This window comes from Emys orbicularis, chromosome 12 (assembly GCF_028017835.1).
Source record: "Emys orbicularis isolate rEmyOrb1 chromosome 12, rEmyOrb1.hap1, whole genome shotgun sequence".
Classification (NCBI taxonomy): Eukaryota; Metazoa; Chordata; order Testudines; family Emydidae; genus Emys; species Emys orbicularis.
Genome location: NC_088694.1, coordinates 3,191,663 through 3,205,485, shown reverse-complemented (window position 1 = coordinate 3,205,485; position 13,823 = coordinate 3,191,663). Strand labels below are relative to the sequence as shown.

General features: G+C 54.5%; 1 protein-coding gene across 1 annotated transcript; it reads right to left on the bottom strand.

Moving 5' to 3' along the window:
* Nucleotides 1-539: 539 nt before the first annotated feature.
* On the bottom strand, nt 540-12,605 carry PSMF1 (proteasome inhibitor subunit 1). Its single transcript, XM_065414218.1, has 7 exons — nt 12,435-12,605; nt 9,767-9,919; nt 8,747-8,829; nt 7,206-7,400; nt 4,682-4,735; nt 2,367-2,525; nt 540-2,203 (listed from the first exon to the last, which is right to left on the bottom strand). Exons 1-7 carry the CDS (start codon nt 12,561-12,563, stop codon nt 2,152-2,154), a joined length of 825 nt encoding a protein of 274 aa, XP_065270290.1. The 5' UTR covers nt 12,564-12,605; the 3' UTR covers nt 540-2,151.
* Between the last annotated feature and the right edge of the window lie 1,218 nt (nt 12,606-13,823).

Below are 13,823 nucleotides of genomic sequence, written 5' to 3'. Positions count from 1 at the left end.
GGGAACTCAGCTGTTATCATCTGCACCTGTCTGCAAGGGGGTTGAAAAGGAAGAGAGAGAGAGAGAGAGAGAGAGAGAGAGTGTGTGTGTGTGTAAAAAATCAAGAAGGGAAGGATTTATTTCCCCCCTTTTGCTTTCTCCTTTGGGACACAATTGCCTGAGTATGGCACCTAGGACCCAGGAGATCCAGTGATTTTAGACTCAGTAGCCACAGGTAATGCTGATCTTTCCTTGGATTGGACATTCACCTCACACAGATACCTTGTCTTCCAAGCAAAGTGCCCAGTACTGCTGCTGGGGGAGAAGGTAACAGGCGTGACTAATTTGTTTCACAGCCTGGATTTTCTACTCATAAAAAATCACATGGATCTGGCCGCAACAATCTGAAATTTCTAACCAGGAAGGGAAGTGAGAGGGTGGGGAAGCCTGAGGAAACCTTTGCTTTGTCATTGAAGCAACAATGGAAGTGCTGAAATTTGGAGAAGTTGCCTCGTTGTCTTAAGTCAGAGGAGGGAGCAGAGTCCAGGAAGCGCACAAGCAGCAGTGCACCCAGTTTTTATTTTAGTTATCAGATCCTTTAAAAAAAATTCAAACCAAGAGAAGCATCAGGAGAATCAGTCACTTAAATTTTCAAAAGTAACTAACAACGCTGGGTCCCAGCATAATGATCCTGCAACAGGGCAGGATTTTCAGACTGTGCTTGGTACCTGCCCTCTGAAATCAGGCCCCTCTAAGGCACCTCAGACACAGCGGCACCCCAAATCAGTAGTCACTTTGGAAAACTGACACCACTGAATTCGACTGGACAGGATCGGCAGAGGACTGGAACTGTCCTGTTAACATACTAGCCTGGTGTGACTGAATTAACGAAACGAAGAACAGCCACCTGAAAAATCCCTCCTGTAAAACACAAGGGAAGTCAAAGCACAACAGCTCTAAACGACCCCCCCCTCATTCTTACATCACCCCACCCAGAAACTCAACCTGATCTCAGCTACTCCAATGTAATTTTGGCACACAGGGACTCCACCAAGACAAACGGAGTTATTCCAGATTCGACTGAGCACGGGCGGAGAAAAAACATTCTCCATCTTTATGCATGTCCCCAGCTAGTTCCCTTTGTGCGTTTGACAGCACTTGGGATACAGTCAATGCCATCTTCCCGATGTCTGTGTAAGATTCCCTCTCAGCAACAGGGGAGAGAGACTTAAAAACAGACACGTGGTCATAAGAACCTCACAAACCAGCAAGGGAGATGCAGGGGCAGGATCTGAAACTAATGGTGACTTTTTTTTTTAATTGACTAGATTGCATGTTGGTGTCTTTAGATCTAGGGGCCAGATGCTCAGCGGGTATAAATCAATGTAGCCCCACTGAAGCCAATGCAAGTAGGTCTAGCTACACCAGCTGAGGATCTGGCCATGTTGCTCTAGAGGCAGAAATTGGAAGAATTAATCCATTGCCCCATTCAGCCCTTCCTAACCCGTTACTCAACTGGCAGTTGAAGGGCCAAGGTGAGCACAGAGCAGAGGAGAAACCACAGATGCCTTTACAAGCCCTGCTCACACTGCAGCTTCCTGCAGCAACGCCTCAGGAGCTCACTGCGCTCTAGGCCAGGCCTGTCTGAGACGTACACGTGGCCAGCTGGGAGCAAGAATGGAATGGGGGACTCTGCACCGGCAAGCTCGTCAAGACCGAGTCGTTACCAGACAGGTGGTGGGGAGTGAATGTTTCTCTCTAGCAACAAACAGCTGAGTAAACCCCAGAGCACACATCACGTCAGTCCAGAGAAGGCGATACAAGGAAAGCAAAGGAAATGACATTTTTTCAATACAGTTCTCATAGGGCAGTTCCAGTTCTGAATAACACACCCCAAGCAGCTTTCTGTTCTTAGCGCACGGCAGTCATGTTTCAACAGGTGTTAGATTACAAACGGCTAGGGATTTCCCCGGGGGATCAGGCGGAGAGACGAGATCCACACGCTGCCTTCTCCGCTGTTATATATGCAGTGAACCCTTTAAAGCTGATCTGCAGTGTAGGGAAAGACTCTAGTGCCCGGGGAGAAAACTACTGCTGAAGAGAGTCTTCCAAAAAGGGGAAAGGTGGGGAAAAGGTGCTTCTCTCTCAGTGAAGTCTGAGTCGGGAACGTCCTCACATGAACATGTCGTCGTATCCCGGAGGGGGAAGGTGATCTGGATCTGGCCTGCAACAGGATTGGAATGTAGAGAGCAGAGTTACAGAGTGAAAACTCCCCCCCTCCCCACTCCACAAGAGTCCAGAGAGTTGGGTGCAGTTTGCGAACATCAGGAAAACGCCAGCACGGTTATAGCCAGTAAAGCAACGTACACGCACATCCAGATACCCACCCGGCAGGACGGCCGCCCCCTGGTCCAAATGGGTCGAATCTGGCACCTGGTGGAACGGCCCCAGGAGGAAGCCTGTTTGGGAGACCTGACGATGGGTCAATAAGAGGCCTTCGAAATCCGGAGCGGAGTGGATCAGCGATCATACCGCCCCTCCGGCCCCTGGGAGGAAGAAGAAAGCATGATGAGAGCAGGATCACAATTAGCTCTAATTGGAGATAAGAGTAACCAGCTCCCGTCTACTCCGAGCTTGGCTCACTGCTCCATGAGCAGCCTGGAAATCTGATTCCCATTGTTAAAGCGAAGCGTGTGACTATGGATGGGATGGGAATGCGTGCGTACAGCGCAGCAGAATACGTGCTGAGGAGAGTAATTCAGTGAGAACAAGAGTACGCAGTTAGGTGTGAACACGAGGCTGGGGGGCCTAGACGGGTATGGAAGTATACAAGGATGAGACTTCCCGCCTTGTTCTCATTTACAATAAGGCCCCTGTGGTTTGCTCCAGCCATGTAAAGGGGCCTTAGGGTGAAAAGGAATCGGCCCCCTCCTACCCTTTGGACTCGTCTACACTGGGAAATTCCGCAGTGTTAGAACACATGTGCACTAACATGATGTAAAACATGGCTTAGCACTCCGTGCAGACAAGGGCTGTCGTAGTGAACATCCTGTCAGGGGGCTGTGATGAATTCACACTGGGGTGCACACTGCCCAGAGTGCTAAGTAGCGTCAGTTAACACATGTTCTACCGTGACGTGCACTGGGAAATGACAAGCCCCTTTGCTGTCCTTAATGCAGCCTGTTTGTTCACCCACGAAGAACTGCAAAATAGGCACCTGCATCTTTTGCAGTCCCACTAGCCACCTCCAGAGGGGGCTGAGCAACGAACAGGGGGAGGCTTAGCAGAGGGGCAGGTTCTATATTCCTCCAGCTTCTCAAAGGATTCAGGAGACCCAGGCCAGCTGTGAGAATATTGGAGACAGCAGTGAGTCAGACCCCCGCTGCTGCAGACCTGGGCTGTTTTCGGACTTGTCAGACACCCCTGCCTTGGTTTCCTTTGCTGCTTGATTGTTATTCTTGAGGTTCATTTAGCTCTATGCTTTTGGCGGTCTCTGATTAAATGCAAGATTTTCTCCCCCTCCACCCCAATGCAATGTTGCAAGAGTTCCCAGACCCCTTCTTTGGGATCAGTGGCCTGGAACCTTTTCCAAAGCCGTGCCTGGAAGCCATTTGCTAGACCAGTTCTGCCAGCCTCAGCTCCTTGCAGCTGTGTCATGCTGTGCACTGTCCTCGTACTGTCTGATCTCAGCTGGAGCCTCTGGATGCTACCACAATAAAAATAATTAACATCAGCCACAGTAAGCGCCTTTATGACAGCTAGCTGCTCATGGAAAGTCCCACGGATCCTACGTAGAGGTCCTGGGGCTCAAAATCTGCCTCCAGCAGGTGCCCACTTTGGATCAAGATGCTATATACATTCAAGAAAGAAATCTCTTTAGGAGAGATGGGAAGGGGGGTGGCAAGGACTCGTCCTGATTTCCCCTTCCCTGTGGTATGCAGGGCTGCTTTCCAGCCACCTTCTTAGCCCTCCGCTGCAAGCTCCTCTTTCCAGCCTCCAAGGAACATTTCCAGAAGATCCCTTTCTAGCCAACCCTTGCAGGACAAAGCCCTCCAAGGAGAAATAAATCTGATCCTGGTCAGCCAGAGGCTCCGAATGGCAGGACTTCCAGGACTCCATAATGAGCTGGGTAGTGTTCCCATGGACTGGTTTGACTTTGGTTACATTGTTCTTTTACTGGAATGGAAAATGATGGGTCCGGTTCTCCCGCTTCCTCCCCAAATGGAGCCGGAGCCCCAGAGCAGAAGCAAGGCACCCTGCAGCATCCCTCCCTATGGCTCCCATCTCCTCGGGCAGCTGTCTCTCCTCTCTGCCCTTGGGTATGTCAGAACAGCCCTGCAGATCCAGAGGGGGCTGGAGAATCCGCGGGCTAGACAAAGCAACATTTTCAATTGGAGGCTTAAATTCACGTAATGATGTCTTTAGCTTTGATTTACTGGAGGAATTACTGCATGTTAAATGAATACCAGCTGATTATTAAACCGACGCAGATTCCAACCAATCAGCTATGTGAGAGACAGAATCTTAGTACAATATTAAAACCATATTTCGGTTTAGAACCAGCTCTTGGTCCCTGGGCAGTTCACACACAAGAACTGTTTTACTGACGTCCTTGTTGGAGACACTTCACTGAACGCACCAGTGAGGCCAATCCGAGTTATTTCAGTCACTCCCCACACGCTCCTCTCTCGGGGATACTCACCCAAAGGGGTCCAGGTCCTCTCCGCCCACAGAAAAGGGGTCCCGGGGATCAGGCCTGAAACACAAGACACAATTACCCCAGTGAGAGGTGTCAATTTCCTCGGCAGGTGGGTACGGGGTATGGAAGAGAGTGCACAGGGGACAGGCAAGATTGAGAGCCCAGGCAGATGCGTGTGCCCGTGTGACCAGCAGAGCGGGCCACCGGAGAAGGTGGCTGTGCTCAGGGGCGATTCTCTGCTGTAGCTGGGTCCACATTACAGATGACAGGAACAATCGAGTGACCTCGCTGTGCAGACTGGTGTTACCAGAATGTCACCAGGGCAGTGTGCCGCTAATGGTGTTTTGTGAGGTGGCCTGCGGCTTTAATTGGTGCAGACGTGGGACTGAGGGAGACTACAGGTGGCAGCACACATCGCCCCACCGGAGCCAAGCAGCCTGGTACGCAGGACTCTGCAGTTACCACCCCTCCGTGCTAGGGGGTGCAGGCGGCTGCCATCTGCTCCGCTTTATGGAAAGGCAGCTGCAGGCCTGGAGCTCCCGGCAAATTGCTAACACAGCCCTGGGCAGAGCCTGAGAGGGGCCAGGCGAGCCCAGCAGTACAGGGACTGGCTCCCAAACCACAGCACAGCCACTGCCACTGAAACCCGGCTCCCACGAGCGCGAGAGGAGGGCAGGGTGTGGGGGCCTGGTAGGGAATGTGACGGTGCCCAGCGGGAGCTCAGACCCAGCTTTCAACACTCACGCCGTGCCTTTTGTTTCTGGGGTTCACGACGAGGGGTTTACAACTGCACGCTGCACCCTTCGCCTGCTCCAAGGCAAGCCAGCCATTGGCAGCCATGTCTTGGACCCCCCCAGCCCCCCGGCAGCCCCAGAACTCCAGCACCTGGGGCATGAACAGCAGCGGTGTGACAGGAACCAGGGGTAAGATGCTACGGACTGTCCCTCGGATCTCTCGAGGGACCAGCTCTGCAGGCGCCGTCACAGGGACAGTGGGGAGTGATGACGGCGCTCTGGACAGCCACAGCAGGCTCTGATTTCCTACCTGGCACTTGGTTAAAGGGGAGTGCGGGGGAGGGGAGAGAATAAAGAGCCCTGCCCCTCTGCTATCCCAGGGAAAGAGATTATCAGGGCACAGGAGCCCACAGACTGATCCCTCGCATTGGGGGCGGCGGCGGGGAGCTGGCAGTGTGGCTGCAGCGTCACGGTTTTCCATCCGGGATGTTGTGCTCACGAGCTGGTCCGAAGGAAGATCATCGAGAAGGGAAGCAAAGTCAAAAGGCTTTTCCTCTCCCTCCCATAAGCCTTCTGCACCTGCACCTGCACAGCCGCGCTCAGCCCCTGGCAGCGTGGGAGGCACTGCTGGGCAAACCCTGGACGAACTGCTCTCTCTGCCACAGCCAGGCAGGGTCCCCGTTCTAACCCCCACCCCCCCGAACACAGCTCTAGGCTCGTCCAGCAGGGGCTCCCCGACCAGATCCCAGCCCCCTCCGGGGATCAAAGGGAGCTCTGCCATCTGCCCTCCCGCCTTCAGTCACAAAGCGCTAGGCTGTGCAACCCTCGAGCCTACTGGCCAGCACTGCCACAAGCCGCCCCGCTGGACTCAGCAGCCCGAACTGACCGCCCATCCCTAGCATAGACGTGGCCAGCTCTCCCATCACTGAGCCGTCAGCCAGCTAATGGGGCCTTCCTCTCCCCATGACAGCCCCTTGTCCCACCAACCCTGCACACCCAGCCCCCCTAGGCACGGCAGACCTCAGAGACCGGCCTGCTTCCCTCACTGTCCTGTGTCCTCCTGACGCTGGCTGCAGGGCCCTCCCCCCAGCTTGGACATTCCTGACAGATCGTGTGGCATGGGGCAGATTTCAGCCCGTGTCTGGGCCAGACCATTAATCCCTTCCTGCCCTGGTCCAACATGGGGTTTGCACACTCTACCTCAAGCTGCTACCCCTGATGCTCAGGGATGGGAGGGGAAGGGGCCCCCTGAACCCCTAGGCAAGGGGGCAAGGCCATGGCACAGGGGCCGAGCAACACAGGTGCCTTATCCATGCTGGGGGGGTGGGGTGGGATGTTACCTCACTCTTCTCCCAGGTGGCCAACTCTGGCAGCATCTCACCCAAAGCACAGGGTGGGGTCCCAAGCTCCAGACAAGACCTCCCACTGGTGGGCCAGCTTAGAGGGAAGCCAGCTAGAGCCCCATGCCAACAGCCTCCGAGGGTCGGGATCAGCCCGCAGGTGAACCAGAAGCATGGGATTTATAAGCAGGCCTGATTGGGGTGTCAGGACACGGGCTGTTTTAAAGAATCCCCCTCCTGCATCGCTTGGATCCCTCCGAGGACTAAACGTGTGACACAGAGCTAGACCGTGCACCGGTGCCCATGAGGACACGTCTGTGACAGAGGCTGGTGTGGGCGGGTGCGGGAAGGAACCATGAAGGGCCGGATGCTCCGTCACTGCTTTCCTGCCCCCCACCTCATCTGAAAGAAGTGCAGGCTACGCCCCCATCCCCTCGCCAGCATCTCACTCACCAGGATGGCTGCCGGCCACCGAGAGGCTGCCAGGGAGGAATCCTTAAGGGGTCATAATCCTGAGTGGAGGCAGGCGGGACCGGCTTCTCAGGCTTGGGCTCCTTTTTGGGGTCGCCCTTCTCTTTGGGAGCCCCCAACGGAGAGATGATGCCTGTGACAACCCTGGTCTGCAGCTCCTCGACGTTCTTGTACACCCTGCAGGGGCGAGAGGGAGAGTCAAGGCTGACAACGGACAGCACCCAGGGCCCTGCTAGGAAGGGTTTGGTGGGAAAGGCCCTAATACAATGGTGCGATGGGCCCCCAACATGACACACACACAGAACTGTCCTTTCCAACTCCCCAGCAGTGCCCATGGCACGTTCATCCCGCGTCCCTGGCCAGATTGCCTGCAGATGTCAGAGCGGGAGAGGGAACAGAACAAACGGTGGATTTGGGCTTGTTTCTTGTTTGGAATTGCTGGCTGGTGTCCAAGCCGTCTAAGATTTCCTTATCTGCAAATGGAGGGGCTGGCGGCAGCACAAACAGGGCTTTCAGGGGCTCTGGTAAAACGGAAGCTAAAAATGCCAGAATGGAACAATTTCAAGACCCACGGCACGGGCGTTTGCTGACATCTTGGGTGAGACGCAGCATTCAGGCATTAAGCAGAGAGCAGCTGGGCAAGTCTGATCTTCACCCAGCTTTGCAGCAGAGAATCACGGAACTTGGAGGTGGGGGGAAAAATCCCTATCAGATAATACAGCCCTCCCCCGCTGATGCAGCATTGCTCCCTACAACACACGTCGGGTGCTCTGTCCAGCCTTGTGTCCGATGTCCCAAGCCATGGCGCATCCACTCCCTCAGGAGACTATTCCACAGTCTAAGTGCTCTCAAGGTCAGAATCTCCCCACGGTTACACACGGAGGGCTGCATGCAAACATCTAAGGAAGTACAATCACTTTCCCCACAGCAAGTCAGTAGCATATACATGGAGATATACCTATCTCATAGAACTGGAAGGGACCTTGAAAGGTCATCGAGTCCAGCCCCCTGCCTTCACTAGGAGGACCAAGTACTGATTTTGCCCCAGATCCCTAAGTGGCCCCCTCAAGGATTGAACTCACAACCCTGGGTTTAGCAGGCCAATGCTCAAACCACTGAGCTATCCCTTCCCCCTACAGCATAGGCCTGTACTGTGGTGGATTCAGGCTGCAAGTTCCTTTGGGGCAGGGTCTAGGCTTTCATGCAGGGAACACATGACGGTCAGCGCTCTGGAAATAAAGTTACAGAGCCAGCCAGAGGCTCAGCTGGGATTAGAACTCCCAAAGCAGCGAGCTCCCAGAGGCCATGTGGCCTAACTCCCCCTTTTCTGCCAGCCTGAGCTTGGGGTGCCATCTGGGAACAGAGGAGGAGGAGAACATGTGGGGGGTATTGAAGCTTTATCTGCAAAGAGTCCCTCAGGTTCCTCCTAACGCACCCTCTCCTCCCCTGCCCCGATCTTCGCCTGCCTCCCCTCCCCGAGGGCTCAGACACTTGTGTGGAGAATCTCCATGAAACGCAGTTACCTGTGGAAATCATCCAAGTGCTCCGGGTCGATGTAATCTGCCACTGTCAAGGTCAAATCCGCCACCTGCTTTGAGCTGCAATCCTGGGGAAGGACAAACAAAACGCTGCCTCAGCAGCTAAGCTCATGTGTGGGGTTGGGGGGGAGGAGCAGACAACAGCAGAACGGGGTGGGGGGGGAATCCGAGGCAGGAGCAATCACTGGAGTTTGCTCCTCTACTGGCACTTGTCAGTGCAGAATCCATATGTCTGGATTCCCAGCTGTCTAAACCCAAGTGCAACCAACTTGCAGTGGATTGAGAAGGCTCTTTTCCAGCTCTCCCTGCTTGGACTGCAGAGGGTTAGACAGGTACTGAGCCCGCATTCGATCAGGAGGAGAGGTGTCATTACACAGGGGACGGGGGTGACAGAGCAGGCAACAAGGATCCGGAATTCCACAAGACGCACAAAGGCTGCAACTCATCCGCCGGCGTGGGCCGAGCAGTAACGACGTCACAGCTTCAACCGAATGGATGTTTGACCTTAGCTTGCTGCTTCACCCTGGACACAACACTTCCAGGGCCAGTTCCTCGGCTGGGGGGAAAAGGCACTGCTCCATGGCAGGCCATAAGCGACACTGATTTACACCAGCGGCGAGCTCTACATGACTTCCCAAGCACACAGCATTCTGCACGCTTTTGAGGACGTTACGTGCCAAGCTCCGCCCTGACATGTATCCTGAGCGCCTTCCTGACGTCAGTGACACCGAATCGCATGCAGCCAGCACAGGACCTGGGCCACACTGGCCCCCTCTCCACGCTTTAGCCAGCTGGGTTTCTCGTTGAGCGCCTCCCACTCAATAGGCGCCAAGGGCATTGTGGGACATAGGAGACCAGGAAAATGGATGCTCAAGTGAGTCACAGCTCTTATTCTTTGCCTCTCCTCCCTTACAGGGGGTGGCACTGACTCCCCACCTCCTGGGGAGCTGAGACTCCCTGCAGGGACCGATCCTTACATAGCACCCAGCCAGCTGGGAGCCTCACCATGACGTTGAGAATCATGCTGGTGTCCACCATGATCGCCTTCAGCAGGAGCTCGTGGCGGTCGTCCATGGACCTGTATCGCAGCGTGTACAGGTCCTTGTCGGCGTTCCACCCGGCCGGCAGCAGCTCCGACTTCCTTTCATTGGGACCCGGCTGCACAAAGGCATCAGAGAGAACAAGCTGGAGTCCCAGCTGATACCAACAGGGCACCGGGAACAGATCCCGGCTGGACACAGGAATCTGGGAGGAGGTTTAAACCTCCCAAAGGGATTGCATCGTTGTCTGCACGGGTACGATTGCGGGATCGGGGCCCCTTGTTCCACTGTACAGGACGCAGCCTACCATGCAGGCCAACCTGAATTACTACCACAAAAAATGCTGCAAACAAACCTCTCCCCAAAAAACAACGAGGAGTCCGGTGGCACCTTAAAGACGAACAGATTTATTTGGGCACCAGCTTTCGTGGGTAAAAAACCTCACTTCTTCAGATGCATGGAGTGAAAGTTACAGATGCAGGCATTATATACTGACACATGAAGAGAAGGGAGTTACCTCACCAGTGGAGAACCAGTGCTGACAGGGCCAATTCGATCAGGGTGGATGTAGTCCATTCCCAATAATAGATGAGGAGGTGTCAATTCCAGGAAAGGCAAAGCTGCTTTTGTAATGAGCCAGCCACTCCCAGTCCCTATTCAAGCCCAAATTAATGGTGTTAAATTTGCAAATGAATTTTAGTTCTGCTGTTTCTCTTTGAAGTCTGTTTCTGAAGTTTTTTTGTTCAAGAATAGTGACTTTTAAATCTGTTATAGAATGTCCAGGGAGACTGAAGTGTTCACCTACTGGCTTTTGTGTGTTACCATTCCTGATGTCCGATTTGTGTCCTTTTATTCTTTTACGTAGGGACTGTCCGGTTTGGCCAATGTACATGGCAGAGGGGCATCAGGCCCTGACAACACTGGTTCTCCACTTATAAGGTAACTCCCTTCTCTTCGTGTGTCAGTATATAATGCCTGCATCTGTAACTTTCACTCTATGCATCTGAAGAAGTGAGGTTTTTTACCCACGAAAGCTTATGCCCAAATAAATCTGTTAGTCTTCAAGGTGCCACCGGACTCCTTGTTGTTTTTGTGCATACAGACTAACATGGCTACCCCCTGATCCTTGAAACCTCTCCCAGGTCATGAGCAAACTAGAGAGACCCCAAGATCAGGGTATTTTCTGGCATTAGCACTTGATGACTGTGAATGTGACTTCCTTCTAAAGGAGCCCCCAGGCCAAGACCTTCTCTGCCAGCTAACAGCCAAGAGCCTTCCCTTCTAGAGGGCAGACATAAGGTGAATGTAACCCATCACAGCTCTCTTAGGACCCAATCCTGTCCATACTTGCTACCGGATGTAATGCTTACTGCTGTGAGTAATCCCCAGCTATGTCTACACTGCACAAACCAGCTGTGTTCTCACATCGAGATGGATAACTCACTATAACACTGGAGTGGAGTCAAGGCACTGTAGTTTTCACCTCAACACAGCTAACAGAGGTAAGCCCCAGACAGGGGGAAGGTATAGACTGGACAAGGTACACAGAGGTGAGAACTACCCGTACTTTGTCTGCACTAGGATCTCACATCAAGGTAGCTGTCTCGATGGAAAAACACACCTGTTTTTTTTCAGGGAAGACCCAGCTCCCTAGGTTTGGCTGAGTCTGCAGGATTGGCCCTGCAAGCTGATCCACATGGGCTGACCCCTGTCTGCGTTCCAGCCCGGTGCAGGGGGTCCACCTGCGCCCATCAGCCTGGAGCATCAGAGAGCCTCCGCTGCTCCTAAACGTAAGGAAAATAACTTTCCCATCACTAAGGTTGATGTGGGCACAATCCGGTTGTTATGGTTTGTCTTTGTCTATCTGAGAGCAAAGGAATCTTTTAACAGTGAAATATTATAAACAAACGGCACAAATTCTTTAAAAACAAATCAAGTTTTTAAAGCCCCAAGTAGAGAGGAAAGAAGTAGCAAAGCCTGCGACTGCAACACCCTCATATTCCCTTTCAAGGGATTTGGTCTCAAATTTAGGTTTTATAAAAATAAACGTTCACGCCAGAACAATGAGTCTGAGTTTCTAAAGGGGGATAATTTGGTGGGAGCAGGTTATTTATTTCTCAACACGCGTCACCCTGCGGCCTGGTGCTGGTAGGGACCATCCCCAGAGCAAAAACCACGGAAACAAAAGTGAAACTAATCCGGGCATTAGCACAGTCCGTGCAATCCCCAGTGGTCGGGGGAAGGACACGGAGACCAGGCACAACAAACAATGCGCAATGCCCAGGCCCGCATCCTGCCCGGGGCTCTGCCGACCTTGGCAGCACCAGGGCCTTTGGGGACCGGGGGGGGGGGGGGCAGCGTCTCTCTCTTGTCTCCCACCGCCACCCCCAGGGGTGATCCCTGACACCGGGCAGCGGTTTTGCCCCTTCCCCTTTCACCTGACAGCGCAGCTCCCAACGGCGCCCGTGGGCGTTGGGTACCCAACGCCCTCCCCTTCGGGCTTGTGCTCGGGGGTTTGCGGGGGAGCCCCGGAAATACACCCCCCCTTGCAGCGCGTGCACCCCGAGGCGGCGCCGAGCTGGGGCCGGGGCTTGCGGGGGCCCGTCCCGTCCCCCCAGGCGGGGGCCCCTTACCTGGTCCCCGGTGCCCAGCGCGCGGTACTGGTGCGTGACCAGCTGCCAGTGGACGAAGCAGAGCAGCGAGTCCTGCGGGCGGGAGAGGCCGGGCGCCTGCGAGGCGTAGAGCAGCTCCAGGCCGGCCATGCTGCCTCCAGCCCCGTTGCCGTGCGTCGCCGGAGCCCGGCCAGCCCCGGCCGGGGAAGGGGAAGCGCCAGCGCCGGGCGGGCCCCGCTGGAAACGCGCGGCGCGGCACGTGGGTTCCGCTGCAAGAGAGCCAGGGCCGGGCTGGAGCGGGGCGCGGCGGGGCCGGGCTGCCCCCCGGGCCCCGGTCAGACACAGCCTGGGGCTGCCCGAGCACATGGGGTTACCCGGGGGCCACAGGCGCTGCATTGCCGCACAGTTTGCTAGAGCAGCGACTGGCAACTTCCCCGGAGTCCCGTCCCCCTTCCTGGAGTCCTGTCCCCCTCCCCAGAGTCCTGTCCTGTCCCCCTCCCCAGAGTCCCGTCCCCCTCCCCAAAGTCCTGTCCTGTTCCCCTCCCCTCCCCAGAGTCCTGCCCTGTCCCCCTCCCCAGAGTCCCGTCCCCCTCCCCAAAGTCCTGTCCTGTCCCGTCCCCCTCCCCAGAGTCCTGTCCCGTCCCCCTCCCCAGAGTCCTGTACCCCTCCCCAGAGTTCTGTCCTGTCCCCCTGCCCGGAGTCCCTTCCCCCTCCTGTACCCCTCCCCAGAGTCCTGTACCCCTTCCCGGAGTCCTGTACCCCTTCCCGGAGTCCTGTACCCCTCCTGTTCCCCTCCCAGGGTCCCGTCCCCCATGATTCTCCATGCATCTGAAGAAGTGAGGTTTTTTACCCACGAAAGCTTATGCCCAAATAAATCTGTTAGTCTTTAAAGTGCCACCGGACTCCTTGTTGTTTTTGTTGATGATTCCTTGTTCTGTTCATTCCCTCTGGGGCACCTGGCATTGGCCACTGTCGGAAGACAGGATACTGGGCTAGATGGACCCTTGGTCTGACCCAGTAGGGCCATTCTTATGCTCTTATGTTCCCCCTGAGATATATTTTCAGGCTGTTTTTAGTCTGGGGACTGAGGTTTAATGACAAGGTAAAAAACAAAAAAAGTCTCCAACATCATTTTGGTTTAATAACATTTGGGACGTTTGGCACTGGGGAAAACTCAATTATAGAGGAAAAAGTTGGAAAGTATCTTGCAGTCTGGTTGCACTTTATTCATGGGGAAAAAAACAGAAACTTCAGTTGTCTGTCAGTCAAGCTCATGGAGTTAGTTTGACTTGTTATGGGTTTTTAACTAATTCCTGACAAATAGCTATCAGTTCAATAGGTCCTGTTGTGCTCATTTGGGCCCTGATCCTGCAAACACTTCACAGAGCAAGTGTCAAGTGATGCTCATGC